Raw genomic sequence first — 21,484 nt, 5'->3', positions numbered from 1 at the left:
TCTGCAGCATTAGATCTGTTCTCTGTAGCAGAATTGCAGAAGGCATGCGAGTCTCTAAAATCTATTTTCTTTCTCGCTTCATTGGGGGACACAGATAACCATGGGTGTATGCTGCTGCTGCCAGGAGGCTGACACTATGCAAAAAGGGAAAAATAGTTCTTCCCTGGCAGTATACACCCACCAACAGGCACCAAGCACCTCAGTTTGTGCTTAGTGTCTGTAGGAGCTGGATCTGTTCCCAGATCCGCAACTAATCCTTTTTACCTTTCAGGTCTTGTTGTGTGTTTGTTTTTCAGATACAGCTTCAGGGAAACAGGGTCTAAATTCTCACCCTACCTTCCCATATTATGCGGCTGAGCGAGCAGTGTGGTGTCACCCACATCACAACTCTCAGGTCCGCAGGCAGGACCCTATCCCCTGTCACCCTCATGGGTGCTCCAGGGTGAATTCCAGTGGCTGGTCCTTGCCACTTCCCATCCTCACCCCTCTCCTCGGAGAGGGCTGAGAGGAAGACGGTGGTCACCAGCGGTGACCTCCCCCCTTCTCGTAAGGGGTTGACGCCGTCTTCACTGTCTGAAGACGGTGCGGGAAGGAGGATCTTCGTTCCCAGCGACCCTCTCCACGCGAGGGCCCCTGTGGTAATCCTCACCTCATCCCTAAAGTGTAGCTGGACATCTTTCAGGTAAGCGGATGCAACGGCAGACTCCTCCTCTCGAACCCCATAGAAATCAACAGTGTCTGCGCTATAGTTTTTTGTGCCAGCACTGTCAGTCCCCCGGCTCCTACCGGTGCCCGCGCTGCAATTTTAATTTCACGCCCTTTTAGGCGCGCGTCTCTGCGGCTCAGTCAGTGTCTGCGCTACATTTAAAGATCGCGCCCTCATATCCGGTGTACCGGCTTTTGACTATCGCGCCCTCATACGCGCGCTTCTCCTTCGCCGGGTACCGGCTTCGGCTTTTACTTTCACAGGAGCTTCCTCCAGTCACGCCCCCTGTTCTTCGTGCGCTCTCTTGGCGTCGATTTTGATCTAATCAGAGCCAGCATATCTGCATGGTGCACGCCCCTCTTCCCGGCCAACCTATCACAGGTGTACTTTAATTTTTAAGGCATACACAGTTCCCCTGCCTGGCCGCGCCCCGTTCGGCGAGCAGCCTATCATGCTGCTCGGCAGCTAAACCACGCCCACCTCTCACATCACAAAGGTCCTTGCGTTTCTCCATCCTGGACGCTGCGCAGCACCTGGTGCACTGTTCTTCACAGCCCGCGGACACATGACTCGGGTGAGAAAGCTTATCTCCGGTCTGCTGCGTGTCGCTGGTACTGGGTAGGCTCTGCCCTTCTCCATATAGTCTGTGCTACTAAATAGCACTCCTCTGCAGTATCTCCATTTATAGATCCGTTTTGCTATATCGCAGCAGGCTCTACCTATGCCCATCTCTACAAGGGCTCCTTATCCTAAGCCCACTATAACTCATTACCCCTGCGCACACTGCAAGAAAAAGTGGACGTCAGGTCAGTCGTCTCCTTTCTGCCCATCCTGCAGTCCTTCCACCATGTCTGCCCCACAGGAGCACACTGACTCCAGGGATGAGAGCACTCCCCCTCCCCCAGAGTGGGCCGTTGCCATGCCTCAGTCAGTTTCTGACCCGACTAAAGTATCCCAGTCCTTGGTTGTGACGAGCGTCAGCTTACGCTGAGTCGTTTCTTCTTTGAATGAGTGGACCCTCTGAGCCGTGGCACCCACCCACCTAGGGCGAGGTAACCTAGTGAGAACCACCCTCTATACAGGGAGTGTCAGGGGCAAGACCAAGGGGGTGAGCCACCACGGCAGCTGGACCAGACGGCTGGCTCAGGGAAACAAGGCGAGACGAGACGTTAGTTCAAAGAAACTTCATTTAAGGAAGACTTCAGGGATAACATCAGGTGCAAAGATGAACACACAAAGAACACAAAGCAAGATGTGTGCAAGGGCACGCCGAGGTCCAAGGCATGAGGAACTCTTCAAGGTAAAACAGGTGCAAAACGTGAACACACAGAATCCATATAACAAGGTGCGTGCCAGGGCACGCCAAAGTCCAAGGCAGGGTGCAAGGAATCGTACTCCGGAAGGCTGGCAAGGGCTGACAGGGTCCAGGCATCAGAGTGTAGACCTCTGGCTCCAGACCTCCGGCAGTAGTCAGCTGGCTTCAGGAATCCGGCAGACAAACTAGGAGACAAAACAGGGTGCGTACAAGGAGACACGCCCCGATCAGATTCACAGAATGGAGACCTGCGCATGCTGAGGGGCATGCCAGGGACGGGTACAAGGACGGAGGCCTGCGCGTGTGAGGGCACGCCAGGGAGGAGCACAAGGACGGTGGCCTGCACGTGCGAGGGCACGCCAGGGACGGGTTCAATGGCATCGGAATCCGGGTTACTGGCATCGACCGACAGGGTCCAGGAATCAGGCTCCGGACATCAGGCCGCAGTCATCTAGGTCCGGACCTCTGGCAGCGGTCGGCAGGTTACGGAATCCGGCAGGCAAACTAGGGTTCAGAGCAGAGCAAAAGAGGCAAAAGGCTTTGTGCAAGAGTAGCACGAAAAGGCACAGTGCGAGAACCAGCGTGCGTACAAGGGAGCACGGAGACCACAGCTGGGGGCACCGGCAGATGGTACCGACGAAGGCATAAGCAGGCGGGCACGACTAGAGGCGGCACCGCTGCGGCCACGCAGCCGGAAACCACTGTAGCACTGGACGGGGGCACGGCTGAGGCACACAGGCGAGCACGGCTAGAGGCACACCAGGCAGGCACAGGCGACCAGGCACGTGCACGGAGCCACAAGGCAGGGCTAGGCAAAGGTACAGGACAGAGACGCGTGCGATACCGCATGGCAAAGCCTCGTATGAAAAGTGCAAGGGCGCACAATCAACAGAGGCAAGGCATAGAGTAGTAGACAGGACCCTGCGCATGCAAAGGACATGCCAGGGGCAAAGTACAAGGCGAGGCCTGCGCGTACCGAGGGGCACGCCAGGGACAGGGCACAGAACGGAGGCCTGCACGTGTAGACAGACACGTCAGGGACAGGGACAGAGTCTAGCAGCGGAGAGTAGGCCGAAGCCCAGAGTCGGGCCAAGGGAGAACCTTGGGACTAGACAGGGTACAGAGCGGAGGCCTGCACATGCAGAGAGGCACACCAGGGACAGGGTACAGAGACGAGGCCTGCACGTGTAGGGAGACACGTCAGGGACAGGGTACAGAGAGGGGTACCTGAAGCCACAAAGCAAAGCGAGACAGGAAACATGGAAAGAAACACGGAACAGAATCAGAGCAAACAAGGACTATAAGGCAAAGCAGGGCAAGGACAAAACATGGCATGAAAGACAAACACTAGACAAGGCACAAGACAAGAGACGGAATACGAGCACGGAGCGTGTGCAGAGACGCACGACAGATCAAAGTGCAAGGGCACAGAATAGAGGGAGCAACCCCACAGACCAAGCAGCCATGCAGAGCAGCAACACAATACTCAGCCCCTGAGCATAGGAAGGGGCGGTTTGATATAGGGCATAGCACCTCCACTTCCGGGTCAGGACCAGAGAAGAGCTTCCAGTTCAGATCCTCTAGGATCACAGAGCGCGGTCACATAATCAGGGCTTCAGACCTGCAGAGACGATTGCAGAACCAGACAGTGCAGGATCCTAGGAAAGGTCACATGATCAAGGTTTCTAGACATGCAGAGACGATTGCAGAACCAGACAGTGCAGGATCCCAGGAAAGGTCACATGATCAGGGTCTCAGACATGCAGAGACGAATGCAGAACCAGCCCACGCTGGAACATAGGAAGGACACATGATCAGGGACTCTAGACATGACGAGGGGATCACAGAAGGCAGAGCAGAAACGCAGGCATCCTGCAGCCCAACAGACATGAGGTAAGTGTGCACATTGCTCTAGGGAACATGCAGGATAGCAGACACGAGATGCGCGTGCACACCGCTCCAGGGTTCTTGAGGCAAAATGGACATGACGGACATGACACTGGTCCAGGTCCTTGAACTCCTTCCACAGCTATCTACAGCCACCAGTGCTCCGAATGCCTCTCACGGCGATTCGCAAGCACCTGACCACAACCTCCAAAGGGACAGACCGGGTAGAAGTTCTAGGAAGCGGACTCTGTCTGGCTCCTCTTCCAGCTCCTCGGGCCCTTCCGTAGCATCCATGCTGCTCTCCTCTTCCCAGTTCCCCTGCTTGGAGGAGGACCTTGGGTCGCACATAGATTTCCAGTCCGAGTCGGACATGGATTCCCAGTCCGTGTCTGACTCAGATACAAACCACACTTCTAAGATGCAGGACATGGTAGATAGCCTTATCACCCAAACTCTCAAACTAAAAGAAGACGAGATGCCCTCCCAAGACTCCTCTGTCTCTTTTAAACGGGTAAGGCGTCCCTCTTGAACCTTTCCCAATCACAAGGAGTTTGAATATACCTTAACTAAGCACTGGGAACATCCTGAAAAGCGTTTTCCGGGAAGGAAGCACCTAGACATGCTATATCCCTTTAACCCGGAACTTCTCAACAAATGGGCTTTTGTCCCCTAAGGTGGATCCGCCGATTTCTCGTCTGTCGTCCAAGACGGTCCTATCGCTACCGGACGGTGCGTCGCTTAAAGTTGCGACAGACATTTTGATCGAGTCACTGGCCAAATCGGTTTTTGAAGCAACTGGCACCTCCCTCTGCCCCAGTTTCGCCTCCACCTGGGTGGCGAAAGCCACCTCAGCCTGGGCCAAAATACTTCACAAGGTCATCTTAGCGTCAGTCCCTCAAGTTGAGCTAGCAGAGTTGGCAGACCAGATTGTTCATGCCGGCAAATATCTTCTGGCTGCCTCCTTGGAGGCAGCCGGCTGTTCCGCCAGAGCAAACAGCAACATCGTGGCCATACGCCGCATACTTTGGTTGAAGGCGTGGAGTGCAGATGCCACCTCTAAAAGGTCTCACCAACCTAGACTTCCAAGGCACCAGGCTCTTTTGGGTCAGGCTGAACCAGATAATTTCAGACACTATTGAAGGTAAAAGCACCTCTCTTCCTCAGTCCAGACCTACACGCTCTTTCAACAAGAAAGGTCATTGGTCTTTTAGGTCCTTTCGACCTTTCCCATCTTCAGAAGCCTCCTCACGGCAGGACCGTCCCTACACCTCAGGAGAACGGAGAAGACCGTCGTTCAAGCCTTCACCCCACTGGAGGCAAAAGGGCCGACCCTCCAAGTCCTCTTTGTCCTTCTCCAACAGACTCCCTTCTAAGTGACGGGTCACCCCCACCTGGAAGTTTTTCCAGAGTGGGAGGCAGGCTTCTTTCCTTCAGGGACGCATGGTTGTCGGTGGTTGACGACGCTTGGGTCAGGGAGATCGTTACTTCCGGTTATAAAATCAAATTTTGTTCCCTCCCCAGAGAGGTGTTTCTTTCTGTCTCGCCCACCAAAACAGCCATCTCAGACACCAGGGTTCCTCCAGGCTGTCTCTTCAATTTTAACCACCGAAGTAGTCGTACCCGTTCCTCCAAATGAACGGTTTTTAGAGTTCTGCTCGAATCTCTTCGTAGTCCCAATAAAAGACGGCTTGCTCCGACCGATCTTGGACCTCAAACTGCTGAATCGCCACGTTCGGATCCGCCACTTCACGATGGAGTCCTTACGCTCAGTGATCGCCTCGATGGAGACGGGGGAATTCCTCTGCTCTGTAGACACTCAGGATGCTTATTTCCACATTCCTGTTTGTGTGCAGCATCAGAGATTCCTTCGGTTTGCGATCCAGGAGAATCACTATCAATTCACGGGCCTTCCTTTCGGCATGGCGACTACCCCCAGGGTCTTCAAGAAGGTCATGGTGGCTGTCATGGCCATCCTTCGCTCCAGGGGAATTCTCATAATCCCTTACCTGGACGATCTGATCAAAGGCTTGTCCCTCCGAGACTGCGTTCAGAGTCTTCAAGTCACTCTGGACACTCTGACTTGTCTCGGCTGGATAGTCAACAGGGAAAAGTCTACTCTGAACCCAACTCAGCAACTGGTATTCCTGGTCATGGAGTTCAACACGAACCTGGCCCGGGTGCTCCTTCCAAAGGACAAGTTTTCAGCTCTCTGCAAGGGAATCTGATTCCTGAACCGCCCAGCCCCCCTTTCCCTTCGGTCCTGCATGAGGGTCCTGGGGAAGATGATTGCTTCCCTGGAAGCCGTGCCCTTCGCCCAGTTCCACACCCGTCCTTTCCAGCTGTCCCTCCTGTCTGCCTGACACAAGACTTCGGTCTCTCTAGACCGCCCCCGGGGCTTCTGCCTCTCAAGGTGAGGCAATCCCTGACCTGGTAGATGCTGTCTTCTTCAGTCCTGCAAGGGAGGTCCTTCCTTCCTCTTCGGTGGCAGGTCATCACCACCGATGCCAGTCTCCTTGGGTGGGGAGCGGTTTTCCTTCGGCACACAGCGCAAGGTCGCTGGAACGCCCAGGAAGCCCTTCTCCCCATCAACATTCTGGAAATCAGGGCAATCTTCCTTGTCCTCGTCCGCTGACAGTCTCTCCTTGCAGGCAAACCAGTCCACTTTCAATCGGACAATGCCACGGCTGTGACGTACATAAACCTGCAGGGAACTCGCAGCAAACAGGTGATGACAGAAGTGGCAAAGATCCTGCGTTGGGCGGAATGTCACGTTCCGGCCTGCCATATCAGCCATTCACATCCCGGGGGTAGAAAATTGGGCAGACGATTTCCTAAGCCACCAAGGCCTAGCATCAGGCGAGTGGTCTCTCCATCCCACAATCTTCAACCAGATATGTCAGCGTTGGGACACTCCGGACATCGACCTCATGGCGTCTCGATTAAACCACAAGGTTCCCCTGTTTGTCGCCAGGTCCCGGGACCCACTGGCCATCGGTTGCGACGCTCTGGTGATTCTGTGGTCCCAGTTTCTGCTCCCTTACCTGTTTCCACCTCTTCCCTTGATTCCGAGGGTCGTAAAAAAGATAAAGTCAGAATGGATTCCAGTAATCCTGATAGCCCCAGACTGGCCAAGACGAACTTGGTATGCGGAGCTGGTAAACATGCTCTCGGACGTTCCATGGAGGCTTCCAGAACTTCCAGATCTTCTCTCGCAAGGCCCCCTCTTCCACCAGAGCTCTCAGTCTCTGAGTTTAATGGCATTGCTGTTGAGGCCGCGGTTCTAGGGGTGTCAGGTTTTTCCCACCAGGTCATTCAGACCTTGATCAGAGCTAGAAAACCAGCTTCCTCCTGAATTTACCACAGGTACTGGAAAGTGCGAGGATAACAATGTGTATCCAATGTCCTTTTCCCTGCTTTCAATCCTTGGTTTCCTTCAAGTAGGCCTCGACTCAGGCCTGTCCCTCAGTACCCTAAAGGGCCAGGTCTCCGCTCTGTTGATACTTTTCCAGAGGGATCTGGCCTCCATACCGCACGTGAAGACCTTTCTCCAGAGAGTTGCCCACTTGGCTCCTCCTTACCATCCTTCGATAGATCCATGGGACCTTAACCTCATCCTTGGCGCTCTCCAGTGTGCGCCTTTCAAACCCATTCATGGTATTTCTCTTTTCTTCCTCTCATGGAAGGTGGCCTTCCTAATTGCAATTATGTCTATTAGGAGGGTCTCTGAGTTAGCAGCCTTATCCTGTCGTTCCCTGTACCTGATTCTTCATCTGGACAAGGTAGTTCTAATACACATTCCTTTGTTTCTCTCCAAAGTGGTATCTTCCTTCCACATCAATGAGGACATCGTTCTTCCCCTCCTTTTGTCCTTCACCAGTTCATCCGCTGGAGAAGTCTCTCACAAGCTGGATGTGGTCCGAGTCATTTAAGTCTATCTTTCTAGGACTGCCTCTCTTCGTCAATCCGATTCCCTGTTTGTTATTTCTGCAGGTCGCTGTAAGGGGCTCCCAGCTTCCAAGTCCACTGTCGCTCGTTGGATTCGTTCGGCGATACTGGAAGCCTACCGTGGTCAGGATAAACGGCCTCTTCCGGGAGTGAGAGCCCACTCCACCCTGGCGGTGGGAGCTTCTTGGTCTGTTTGTCACCAGGCTTCGGCATTAAAATTTGCAAGGCCGCTACCTGATTTTCCTTGCACACATTTGGGATGTTCTACAGGGTTCATACCCAAGCCTCGTCCGATGCAGGCTTAGGTAGGAAGGTACTGCAGGCGGCGGTAGCACACCAGCCGACCTAAGTCCTTTCTCCGGGTTGCCTTGTTTCATATTCCCTCCCTTGGGACTGCTTTTGGACGTCCCATGGTTATCTGTCTCGCCCAATGAAGCGATAAAGAAAGAGGGATTTTCTGGTACTCACAGTGAAATCTCTTTCTTGGAGCCTTCATTGGGGGACACAGCATCCCCCTTGTTTGTTTATTGTACCTTGTTTGGGCCTACGCGCCTCTTGTTGAGTTGGAACATATTTCTAAGTTCTTGTTGCTTCTCCTACTGCTTTTTCACCAACTGAGGTACTTAGTGCCAGTCAGTGGGTTTATACTGCCGGGGAGGAGCTATTTTTTCCTTTTTGCATAGTGTCAGCCTTCTGGCAGCAGCAGCATACACCCATGGTTATCTGTGTCCCCCGATGAAGGCTCCAAGAAAGAGATTTTACGGTGAGTTCCAGAAAATCCCTCCTTCTTTCTAAGAAATGTCTTTTTTTTTCTTCCCCTCACAGCTTCAACATCTCTTGCCAAGGCTTATAGTGGAAGCCAGAGAAGAAGGATTAATGGAGGAAGACAAGGAGGAGACCCCTATCCTGTGCCGATCAATGCTTTTTCCTTCTGCGGGCTGGAAGGAAGCTGCGGTCAGGCTATGGCACCAGAGTCACTTTCAGAAACTGCTAACAGAGCAGATTTTCCAGGTCCGCATTCACATAGGTGATCGTCCAGCTATACATTGTGGCTGACTCCAGGAGCGGCTGTCACTAAGATTTCCCAACGTGACATTCATTGTCCGGACCTACCATAGACATATATGAGACTTGAGCCTGTACGGAAAAAGTGGTGGCAATCAGACGTGTAAAACCAGCACAGGAGATGGTTTCTATATTGTCACATTCAGGAAGCCAAGAAAGTTGGATGACAAATTCTGTGGCAAGCAGAATAGTATCTAAATAGGTTGTCACCCAACTTTCCTCTAACGACCCATTCTGAAATATGTCGTTAAATAATTTTAAGCGGGTGACCATCCCTGGAGGGCTGAAATGGTGGGCAAAAATGTAATCTGCTAGATGTAACTGTAAAGTAACCGTGTGCCATTTGTAGTTGTCTTTCAGAGATTGGCTGCAGTGGGAGATGGAGCTGGGATCAGATAAGGATCCTGTATGTGACACTGACAGGTAAGTCTATGTCCACACACAGTGCTTTTGTTGTGGGAAATCTGCACCAAGTGATGCAAATTTTGGTCAGGATTTCCCTGTGGATTATTCCAAAATCATTGCTTTTTGCATTAGATTGCACTGAGACTTCAGATAATCTGCAGCAATGGGATTTTGATGCAGATTTTGACGCAAAAAGTTGGCATGTTGTAGAATATGGCAAATCTACAGTATTTCTGCTGCTTGTTCTCTCATCCTGTATTGTCTGGACCTTCACTCTCTGCAGACACGAATACCAACGCTGGGCTTTGAATTGCCGCTTTCTCCCAGAATCTTCCACAAAAGACGGCTGTGGAAATGATTTGGAGTTTGCATGTTCCATAATGGTGGAAGCGCTGCTAGAATTTGGCTGCAGGTGAGACCTTGTTTCGTATTTGTCTTATCATATAATGATCCATATCTATATATTTTTTGTAAGACCCCAATCCGTTGTGTTATTTTCATGTGGATCTGAATCTAGCTCAGGACAGGAGCCGTCTCACACTCGCACCGGGATGGCTGACATCCTGTGCCGTTTGCAGGTAGGTTCTTGATGCCTTTGATACTGAGCTTATGCTATCCTGACCACATTAGCCGTCTCTGATACAGACATGGGGGTCAGTCAGGAATATCCTGGATTGCTCCAGTTTGATCATATATCAACCATTAAAGGGTTCTCCTGCTCAGGATCCCCATCTAGTAACCACAGAAGAGAGTAACTGAAAAGTGTCTGGCTTGCCATTGTGTTACACATGGTACGCCGAGTGCTGACTTTTCTGGTAGCGCCACAGAGAAATCCTTGCCGGATTCATATATTACTAGTGATCGCTGCTGCTACCAAAGTGCAGAACCCCTTTAATATCGTAACCCTCCATCTATTGCCTCTCTGTAGAAATTATCGTTGTCTTTCCTCCGCATCGTACAGGAGTTGGTCTGCGATTTGCTCACGCAGTCACGCTTGGGTAATCTCAGACAGACGAATTTCCTTTTCAACATCTTCAATCGAAGGTTAGAAGTCTCTTCAGGCAGCAGGACAAGCACCCAACTGAGAAGACGCGAAGACCTTGCCACGTGCTCCTGGTAGGCCTCCATCATTAACGGGCAGCAGCGTACCTGCTGAATGTATCGTGATGCTCCATAATGACCCTGTGGGTTACATACACAGCGAGAGCGCTGCTTGCTTATTATAGCGGCGCGGTATTCGCACTATGCCAGATTACTGATGCTTTTAGTCTTTTGTACTTAGGATCCTCCTTGGACTTCCGCCTGTGTTCCTGATCGGCACATCCTCAGAGAGGGGAAAAACTCATCTAGACTGTGAGGACCTCTTCAGATTCATCGATAAGGAACTGGTGAGATAATAATGCGCTTCATTTATCTGCACACATGGCTCTTACCTACAGTACATAAAATACCATCTTGTTACAGAAAAACATTGGTCAGCGAGGCTGCGCTCTGCCGTATGACATCATCGCTCACTTTTTCAGGGTAAGGCAGAGTTTTATGCATCTTAATCCCATTCATTATTCATGGATACTGCGGACAACTCGTTTACTTTTTTTTTTTTTGCAGGGTTTGCTCGGAGCCAGTGCAAAGTGTGAGGATCCGAGTAACGCAGTGGATTGCATACTCCATGCCGCTCATGCACAATGTCCCATCATCCTGACATCCGCTGCGGTATGTCTGCATTTTTAATTCCACATTTTACTGCTCAATGTCTACCTTACCGAACACCTCTGCCATCTATCAGCTGTTGCCAGTATGCTATAGCGCTCGGTAGCACTGCTCTGAAATTGGCTGGATCCGGCTTCAGCGCTCCTCTTACGTTAGCAGTATGGCAAAGCGCTCAGTTCAAGCAGGTGGTGTGACCATGCCGATTCAATCTTCAGGAGCGGATCCTGAAAATTGGAAAATGGACGCATCAAAAAAGATTAGATAACGCCTTTAAATCTATTATTTGTGTGATTTTTTTTTTTTTTTGTTTTTGCTGTAGCTTTGGTGGCCAAGGCTGGGGCCTGCCATTGAGAGTCAGTGGAGTTGTCTGCATGGAGGGGACCTGCCAAAACAGATTGAGGTGCTGAGGGAAATACAGAGTGATGTGGACAGGTAAGTGACAGGTTATCATCTCCGTCACTGGAATCCCGGCACCACAGACACTAATCATTTGTCTCTGGATCATCAGATGCCTCGCACATTGCACATCTCTGCCCCTCACCAACACCGCGTGGTTATCAGCCGCCGTCCTGCATTTCACCATGAGAAGGAAAAAGATGGCACATGAGGAAATATTACAATTACTTGGCAGAAAACACGTTCAGGTGATAAGAATGCAGTGATGGTCATACTGCAAATGAACAAGAGGTTTCTGGGTAGGAAGACTCAGCTGCTGCGGCGGTGATTTAGTGCATGTGTCAGGTGCTATAGACGACATCTAAAATATCATACTGTAATTGCAGCACCATTTGCCTCAGAAACCTTCTCCATTTTCCTTGCAGATGTTGGATTCTCTTCTGTTCTTTTCCGTTCTGGACCTCATCCCTGTGTTACTGGAGGTGACGCACTGATATTTTACCTTCATTTTCATATATATAAACTTTAAAGAAAGAATGGAACTGAAAACATGGGTAATGGATTTCTCTTATGTTCTGATAGGAAGGAGAAAGACCTAAAAAAGCGCAAGAAAATTGTCTGTCCACTATACGTTGCCTGGAAGCAAACGGGGGCAGCTGGGTGACGGCCTTTCAGCCCACCAAGGAGAAACGTGAGTAGGAGCAATGACCTTGTGGGATCTCAGCCTTTCGGAAGCATTTTAACATCCGGACCCCCCAAACCTACATAATTTTGGAGGGGTCTGGACCTTGCAGTCATTATACAACCATCTTGGCAACGTCTACATTGCAGATTCTTCAGTTGGGATCTACAAATGTATATACATTGACGAGGAAGAACGTAGTGTGCAGGCTCCAAAATGTGCATATTCATGCCGTATTATAGGATTCTGCAGGATGAGATGCTAATATAAAGGCATTTTCTTGCAGACGTGACCCTTCTGCAGCAGACTGCCCCGGACGCCCTGCGTGAACTGCTTCCGCTGGCTTTCTTCAGGTGTGTTCTATTGCAGGAGGCGGTCGTCGTCTTCTCTATATTGCAGTCATCTTATGTTTCCGCCTCTGGTTACAGTTTGGCTCCTTGTCTTCCCATGGAGAGGACGGTATTGCAGCAGGACTTTGTGTGTGTGACGTTGGAGCTGTATGGCAGATTCCTCCAGCTTTATGTAGATGGAAATCCAGTCCTGGGTCAGGTAGAGTAATCTCATGAGAGTTGGTGCATATCGATTCAGTAATCTGTGGTCGGGGCACTAGAACCCGGAGATATACCCCCTACCTGGAGACATCCCTGGTGCAATGGCATGTGATATTATGCTAGACCAGCTAATCAGAAGGCATGTTCAGGATGCAGACAGGTAGGAGGCATTTGTCAGAGCTCCAATCAAGTGGTTTAAGGACCAGATCCTGCAAATATGTTTGCACCAACTTTAAATCTGTTCCGTGTCTTCAGGCAGATACCAATGAAGTTGTCAGCCGCGGCCGTCACTTTCTGCTAAATTGTGTACGGAAGTGCCCATCGCTGAGCAGTGTGGTCAGAAGCAGCCTTCCGCAGGTATAAGCTAACTAGTGGCACCAAGCCACCATGTTACTGACAGTTTCTCATCGGTCTGGACTTGGCCATCAGTGCCCATGTCAGAATTAAAGTAGTAGGTTTTCCTTAAAGAGATTGTCACTCTTTGGGAAAATTATATATATTATGTATTTGAGGCTAAAAATTGGAGCAAACTTGATTATAACCCTTCTCGATGCATAAATATTATACCGCACAATATGTCATTGCCGTCTAATCTGCAGATTGCGGATTCCTGGGAGGAGAAGGACCCAGAGCTCACTGCCCTGCTGAGAAATATCCTTCAGCCATGCCAAGATGAAGACATGTTTGATCAGCCTGATCTCTTCTAGGCAGTGAACTTTGTGACTTTTTACTTTAGCTTCATCCATGGTAAGGTCCCGTACGTACCCACCTTAAAGAAGTACAGAGATGTTGTATTGTAGGAAACCATGAACATTTGAGGTGGTCCTCAGCGATTGATGGCACTCATCACCCCTGACTAGATGGACAATCCCAGGAGAGCAGAGCTTTCCATAACAAAATAAAAGTTATACTGAAAAATTCGACAACGTGTCAAGGGACATTTTCCATTTGTGCCACAATATTTATCACAGATCCATCATCTCTTGTAAATTATTTATTCAGAATCTTTCATACCTGTTATCATAAATTAGGGTGTATGTACGCACACTAGAGGGGAGGGCGCACTGCTCTGCAGCAACCTGTGTATCAACAGTGTTAGGCCACTGTTGTCAGGGGTCCGGAGAACCGCAGGGTGCAAAACACCAGTCCGGCCGCTTGTCACAGTGCTTTGGACAGACAAAAAAAAAAAAAACGTCTGGTGCCCGTGGACGGACTCTGTGCCACTTTGTACATATTGTCTGCACTCATGGATCTGTCCAAAAAAAACAATATTAAAACGTACGCCCTCTGCGGCTTCTCTTCTTCATCAGCTTGGGAGCTGCTGCGGCGCAGCTTCTGGTTTCATTGCTTGTCCTTCCATGGTTCCGGAAGGGGCATCTGATTCTGTATCCGGGGGCTTTACAAAGCATTTTCCACACTGGTCAAATGCAAACTCCAGGCCTGCCTCGGCCTTGTGCTTGGTCATGTTGTATTTCAGGGATGCCCTCTGCCAGTATTGGAAACCGCACACTTCACATCTGATAGGAGAGAGTATAAGGATTAGCCCCTGGCGGAAAGAGACACAGGCAGCAAATCTAAAATTCGGTGCAGCTCCCCTGCCCAGACTAAACCATGTGACCCCTGCTGGCTGATACATGTTCTGTAGGGGACAGATGGACGGGCGAGAGATGCAGGAGTTGTAGTGACGATGAAGAAGAGAACAATGGAGTATTATTCACCGCAGCAGAAAGTCTGGGAACATTTACTGTGTGTTTTGTAAGTCATTTACAGACAGTGAGCTGAGGTATGGATATATACACACACACACATACAGATACACACGTACAACAAGACATACAGACACCCACATGTGTTGGTGTATGGGTGCACATGCACCCATACACCAACAAATCCATACATACACAGACAGACATACCCCCCCCCCCAAAAAAAAAAATTTGGGCACCCATGGTCAAAATTTTGGTTATGAACAGTTAAGCAAGTTGAAGATGAAATGTTCTCCAAAAGACCTAAAGGTAAAGATGACACATTTCCTTTGTATTTTGTATATATTTCCATCTTTAACATTTTAAAAATTACAAATGGGCCAATGAAAAAGTTTGGGCACCCTTGGAGATTTGTGTGCTCAGATAACATTGACCAAGGTTTCTGAACTTTCCAACGTTGGGCGTACATTTACGCCCAAGTCCGACATCCTCCCTTTGATGTGGGCTCTGGTGGTGAGCCCACATTTTTCTTGGCACATGTCAGCTGTTTTGAACCGCTGACATGTGCCCAGAATATCCATGGGTGGATTCGTGATCCACCTGCGGCTATTAACCCGTTAAATGCTGCTTTCAAAGTCTGACAGCTTTATTTAACTTGTCCTTCTGGTCATTGGTCCCGAAATCTGCCCACCGGTAACTCCTGTCATGTGATCACAGGTCACCGGTTCATTGGCATGACAACCAGAGGTATCAGGAGATAAATGTTTCTTCTCTTCTCTCTTCTCCTTCTTGTTATTTAGTTTAACAGGTTGTCCATTGTCTTTTGCAAACTACTGTTGATACCGTATAGAGTTGTTTGTTTTCATGTTACTACACAATTCTCTGTTTCAGTAGTCGCTATTTCATATGGTGTGTTCTTTTGATCCTGTTGATGTGTTTGTTTTTGTTGTGTATTATAAAGCAATAACATTTTAAATAAGAAAAATTGAAGTGAGTGGCTGCAATGGGAACTAGTTTCTCTCTACGATAACAAATCACTAAGGCAGACGGAGCATGAACTATGATACTGCCATATTAAATATCGTAAAAGGATAAGATGGCAATTATCTTAGCATATCTTGGTACATCGATGAGGATAAGAAGGATTCCCAATGTAACCATTTTGCAGCCACTTTGTTAGCTGCCTCTTGTGTATGGGCTATCAGGGATTCCATCCGGTGAACTCTAGCCACCTCCCCAAACCATTCCTCTAGGGAAGGCGGGTCTAAGGACATCCAGTGTCTTGGAATTACCACCTTATAGGCCTGAAGAAGGTGCCTCAATAACGATTTCTTAAGAGCATTCTTAGGCATGGGAAACAAATAATAGAATTGCTTCCGGGCTTTTAGGGATTGACACTCCCCGTCATTTGTATAATCACTTTAAGAACACCTTCCCAGAAGGCCGCCAAGGCCAGGCCCACCATCTATGCGACATCCAACCCACATGGGCCCCACATCGCCAGCACAAGTTGGATACTCCCGGGAACCATTTATGTAAGACCGAAGGAACACGATATCATCTAGATACTATTTCATAAATAGTTTCCTGAGCTTTAGTGGCTATATTAGATTTATGAGAGAGATGGAAACATTTATACCATTGCTCTCTTGCAAAGGTTTGATGGAGCTCCCTTTCCCACGCCCTACAAAGAGGGGGAAGCACATCCGGATCACTAATAGAAGCTTATAGATATGGGAGATTGCACGCGCAGGATTAGTGGTAGCCTTATATAGGGACTCAAAAAAAGGGTGCACACCCATTCCAAATGATTGGCAAATATAGAGACAAAATGCCCTAGTTGAATATATTCAAAGGAATATCTTGCTTTCTGTGGTCGATCACCTAAAATAACTGAGAGGGGAAGCAATACACCCTCAGGGGCCACATGATAAGGACGCAAGGTTTTTTTTCTTGGAGCTACCCAGAAAAAGGCTTGAGGAGACACAGGATGGAAATTTGGGGTTATCTGTTATTGGGGATAACGGTCCTAATGGGTCAGTTAGATTCCCTTTATACTGGAATGGGGACAGTTTTGAGTGTTTGCCTGAGACTAAATACAATAGGGATGTTGATTCGGGCCAAAATAGGCCAAGTCCATGGTAGGGTGGAAACTGATGTATGACAAGTCTCGTAGGCCATATGTACCCACAGTTTAGATTTTTGAAGTAAATACAGGACCCAAACCGATGTGGCTCAGGGTTTGAGAGAGAGAAGACCATGAGAGTCTATCGAAAGCCTTTTTCGGCATCAAGCGATAGGATCATTAAAGGGGTTTTTTGAGTGTGTGCATGATTAATAATATCTATTGTTTTCAAAGTGTTATCTTGCGCCTCTCTTCCCGGACCAAAAAACTCACCTGGTCTGGGTGTATGAAGTGAGGGAGGTGTGATTTAAGTCTATTGGCCAAAAGCTTGGCATATAATTAATAATTAAAAACAATACTTTATAGAATTCAGCTGTGAAACCATCAGGCCCTGGACTTTTATTGCTAGGGAGATCTCAAACAGAGGCTTCTAGTTCTTGATGTGAAAAAGGATTTTCCAGGAATTTTGCAGTTTCATCCTCCAATTTTTTTGGAAAGGGCTGATGTAGTAATATAATTTCCCGTGTGTAGGGCAGACGTAGGTAAGTTATATAGCTTTGAATAATATGAATGGAAGACAGCTGCAATATTTCAGGTGCGGTATGAACCAATTTATCTTAATACAGGGGAACGTTTGTTTGGGTCTTTTTAGCATTAAGGGGTTTAGCTAACATTCTTCCCGGTTTGTTACCAAACTCGTAGAACCTACTATGACCTAACTGAAATATACGGTTTACATGAAGAATCGAGTAATTGTTTAGCTTCTAATCTTGCTTTGAGACTCCAAGGCCCTGATGTTTTGGTAAGGGATGGTACTTTTAGTTAGCAATATACAGGGGCATGATCTGACCAAAGTATGTTACCAATACTAGAATCTGAAAGCCAAGGTAAGGCATTTTGTTGGAGGAGGATATGGTCTAACCTACTATAAGAATCATGCGGATGGAAGTAAAAACTATAATCCCGATCTGATGGGTGCTGGAGCCTCCAGATGTCATAAAGCTGCATTCGCCAAAAGGCTCTCCTGATACGCTTGATAACCGCATAAGAGAGATGCGATCTACCTTTAGAATTATCTAACACCGGGTCAAGAGTAACATTTAGATCCCCACAAAATATTACGGCACCCTGGATTAAGGGCAGGGCATTGTCTACTATCTTATCAATGAAATTGGCCTGATCCTGATTAGGGGTAAATACATTTACGATTGTAAATAACTAACACTAAGATAATATAACTCGCTTCCTTATCCAGTAAACAGTTGATGACCTGATGCTTAACGAGTTGTGAATCGCTATAGGAACTCCTTTTGAGCGAGGTTCAGGGTTATGAGCAAAATGCCGAAATTTGTGATATTTGGGTCTAATTGTAGGAGCATGGTTTGTCTTGAAGTGTGTCTCCTGGAAACATACAATATGTAGCTTTTTCTTGTGAAAATGGTGAAGGATTTGCGCACGTTTTTCAGGCGTGTTACATCCTTTCATATTCATATAAGCCATATTTAGGTCCGTCATTGATAACCAATATGAGATTCTTTATCTGTAGATACCATGTACGATGGCCGAGCTGCCTGGTCCTCATGGTCAAAGAGGTAAAGTGCGGGAAAGGTTAGGGAAGAAAACATCTTAACCAAAGAAATAACAAACATGAGCAGAGGAAAAGCCTCTGCCAAAAAAAAGAACTATAGAGGAAACAGTCCTAACCGGAAGTGTGCGAGCCCACCATTGGCACGTCAGAGGCTCCCACCCTATACGGGGGTTACAGAAGCTAAACATATAGAGCTACTCCTTAAGTCACTTGATACAAAAAAAGTGATAATAATAATAGCAATCGACGGTTATTAACATGGTATGGGCACCATACGTTCAATTAAAACCTTCAGAGTCCAAAGGTTCCTTGGAAATGAAAAGAAAAGGGGGTCTTGTATGTAATTTTACCGTGGACGATTGAGTCAAGTAGCATTTCTTGAATCCTGATTCACGGAAGGAGGATGGCCACCGGCTCCCCGGTGCCACGCTCCAGGAGGTAGGCCTAGACGAAATTGAAGAATCGGATGAGTGTGTAGAAAGACCGCTAGGTGTTCCTTCCTCGCCTCCAGGGCCACCTGAGTTAAATCCTAAAGTTGATCAGTGGGGTATAACAAGCTGGATAGAAATGTTGGTAGATCTTCAGGTGAGCGCCCCAAAAAAATGTCTTTGACCCTCTTTGGACAGGCAGAGAGATGGGGAAACCCCAACGAAAGGGAATCTCCTTTCTCCACAAGACATCCAGCAAGGGTTTAAGGCGCTGAGCGTTGTGCCAGGGTATGGTGTGAGAGATCAGGCATAATTCTGATAGATTTGTTTTGGAATGTAAGATTAGCCTTCCTCCTTGCAGCTTGAAGAATGGATTCTTTAATGGCATAGTAATGAACACGACAAATTATGTCCCTGGGGCGAGATTCATCCGGGCTTGGGGGGCCCAGGGCTCTGTGTGCTCTATCGATTTTTATTGGGGTCCCTGGGGGATGTCCGAGGAGGTTGTTGAAAATAGATAAATGTACAAATGGGATATTTTTGGTACTGATTGACTCTGGTAATCCTCTGATGCGGAGATTATTTCTTTATCGCCTTATTAGGGGACACAGATTACCATGGGTGTATGCTGCTGCTGCTAGGAGGCTGACACTTTGCCAAACAAGAAAATTAGCTCCTCTCCGGCAGTATACACCCTCCGACAGGCACTAGGCACCTCAGTTTGTGCTTAGTGTCTGTAGGAGGCGGACCGGGATCTTCCCAGATCCGCATTTAACCTTAGATTTCTAGTAGAACTTTTTAATTCTCTGTCTTTTGTTTTGCAGGTTCAAGTCGGGAAACAGGGTGTAAATTTCACCCTGCTTTCCCACATCAAGCGGCATATCCCACATCGCACCTCTCAGTACGCTGGCAGGACTTTTTTCCATATCACCTCCTGGTGCTATGGCTTGTGGACAGGTGGCTGGTCCTTGCCAAATCCCCCTCCTCACCCCTCTCTCGGGACAGGGCTGAGAGGAAGACGGCGGTCGCAAAGGGTTACGCCGTTTTCTCCTGGATGCGGATAAAGAGGACCCCCCTCAGTGGCTTGCTCTCTTCCGGTGATCCCCTGTGATCATCCTCTTAAGGGACGTCAGGTAAGTGCCTGTACGATCCCTCCAGCCCCCGCATTATCTGCAATGAATCCATCAACATAACCAATCGCGGCTCAGCCGCCAAGCTCCACCCCCTCACGAAGGCCATTCAGCGCAGTGTACTTATGCACAATCCTTCAAGGGATCTCTGTTTCAGGCCCACCGCTACACATTACGCCTGCGCACGTTGTAAAAAGAAGTGGGCATCGGGTCAGTCGTCCCCCTTCTGCCTTTCCTGCAGTCCTCCAACTATGTCTGCATCTCAGGAGCACCCAGAGCCTCGGTCTGAGGACACCCCCCCTCCCCCGGAGTGGGCCGTTGTAATGTCTCAGTCAGTCTCTGACTTGACTAAGGTTTCTCAGTCGCTGGTCCAGGTTTTAGAACGATTGCCTCAGCTAGCTACAGCCACCTGCGCACCGACCGCCTTGCAGGGTGAGTCGTCTGCACCTGACCGCGACCTTCAGAGGGACAGACCGGGCAGGAGTTCTAGGAAGCGAGTTCTGTCCGGCTCGTCTTCCAGTTCGCTAGGGCCGGCTGCCTCACCCAGGTGTCCTTCTACTTCGTTTGAGGATGGCCCTAGGTCAAACGACGATTCCCATTCTGAATCTAGTTCAGAATCAGATAACATATCCAAAACACGGAATATGGTCGATAGTCTCCTTTCTGCTATCTTCCAAACCCTGGAAATTAAGCAGGATAAGACCCCGCCCCAGGAATGCTCTGTTCCATTTAAACGAGCAAGGCCCCCATCCCGAACCTTTCCAAACCACAAAGAGTTCGATACTACTCTAACCAAACATTGGGAGCACCCTGAGCAACGCTTCTCAGGCCGCAGGTACTTAGATGTCCTGTACCCCTTTGATGTAGAGCTTCTCACGAAATGGACCAAAGCCCCTGAAGTGGATCCTCCCGTCTCTCGTATAGCCTCTACGACGGTTCTATCTCTCCCGGACGGGGCATCGCTTAAGGATCCAACAGACAGGCAGATAGAAGCTCTGGCTAAGTCTATTTTCGAGGCATCCTGCGCCTCTCTCTGTCCTATTTTCGCCTCCTCCTGGGTCGTGAAAGTCATTTCAGCTTGGGCAAAAATTCTTCGCAGAGGCATCTTAGCGGCAGCTCCTCAGGACGAGTTGGCAGATCTAGCAGATCAAATTAATCATGCGGGAAAATACCTTTTAGCCGCCTCCTTAGATGCGGCTGGGTGCTTGGCAAGGGCTAACAGCAACATAGTGGCAGTACGCCGAGTCCTCTGGCTAAAGTCATGGAATGTGGATACCACTTCAAAAAAGTCGCTTACCAACTTACCGTTCCATGGTTCTAGGCTCTTTGGAGCCAAGCTGGATCAAATAATCTCTGATGCCACTGGTGGTAAAAGCACCTCTCTCCCCCAGTCTGGACCAAAACGTTTTTTCAACAGAAAGGGTTTCCGGCCGTTTAGGTCCTTTTGCCCCTTCTCGTCCACAGAGAGATCTACCCAGCAAGATAGGCCTTCCGCCTCTAGGGAGCGTGAACAGAAAAAAACCATCTTACAAACCCGCTCCCCGCTGGAGATCTAGAGGACAATATTCTAGGTCTTCAGGCGCACGTTCCGGTAGGTTCTCCTCCAAGTGACGGGTCACCCCCACCTGGAAATTTTTCCAGGGTGGGAGGCAGACTTTCCTTTTTCGTGGACGCTTGGCTGTCGGTGGTCGACGACACTTGGGTCAGGGAAATCATCGCGTCCGGTTACAAGATCGAATTTGCTTCCCCACCAAACAGACGGTTTTTCCTGTCTCGACCTCCAAGACAGCGGTCCCACATTCCAGGATTCTTTCAAGCCGTATCTTCCCTTTCAGCCAGAGTGAT

General features: G+C 48.9%; 1 protein-coding gene across 1 annotated transcript in view; it reads left to right on the top strand.

The window, feature by feature from the left end:
• Positions 1 to 13,582, top strand: part of LOC141096944 (Fanconi anemia group A protein-like) — a 34,628-nt gene extending 21,046 nt beyond the window's left edge. Inside the window, exons 28-43 of the mRNA XM_073583868.1 lie at positions 8,679 to 8,864; positions 9,268 to 9,341; positions 9,607 to 9,735; positions 9,841 to 9,901; positions 10,285 to 10,439; positions 10,606 to 10,711; positions 10,788 to 10,847; positions 10,932 to 11,036; positions 11,353 to 11,465; positions 11,542 to 11,677; positions 11,855 to 11,911; positions 12,012 to 12,120; positions 12,398 to 12,464; positions 12,540 to 12,660; positions 12,918 to 13,019; positions 13,262 to 13,582. Of these exons, the coding sequence (XP_073439969.1) occupies positions 8,679 to 8,864; positions 9,268 to 9,341; positions 9,607 to 9,735; positions 9,841 to 9,901; positions 10,285 to 10,439; positions 10,606 to 10,711; positions 10,788 to 10,847; positions 10,932 to 11,036; positions 11,353 to 11,465; positions 11,542 to 11,677; positions 11,855 to 11,911; positions 12,012 to 12,120; positions 12,398 to 12,464; positions 12,540 to 12,660; positions 12,918 to 13,019; positions 13,262 to 13,369 (1,689 nt within the window). The 3' untranslated portion in view covers positions 13,370 to 13,582. The remainder of the gene's footprint in view (positions 1 to 8,678; positions 8,865 to 9,267; positions 9,342 to 9,606; positions 9,736 to 9,840; positions 9,902 to 10,284; positions 10,440 to 10,605; positions 10,712 to 10,787; positions 10,848 to 10,931; positions 11,037 to 11,352; positions 11,466 to 11,541; positions 11,678 to 11,854; positions 11,912 to 12,011; positions 12,121 to 12,397; positions 12,465 to 12,539; positions 12,661 to 12,917; positions 13,020 to 13,261) is intronic.
• Positions 13,583 to 21,484: the final 7,902 nt, after the last annotated feature.

The sequence above is a fragment of the Dendrobates tinctorius genome, unplaced genomic scaffold (genome assembly GCF_039654945.1).
Source record: "Dendrobates tinctorius isolate UK_male_01 unplaced genomic scaffold, ASM3965494v1 ptg000009l, whole genome shotgun sequence".
NCBI classification, from domain to species: Eukaryota; Metazoa; Chordata; class Amphibia; order Anura; family Dendrobatidae; genus Dendrobates; species Dendrobates tinctorius.
This window is presented reverse-complemented; position numbering and strand designations above follow the sequence as displayed.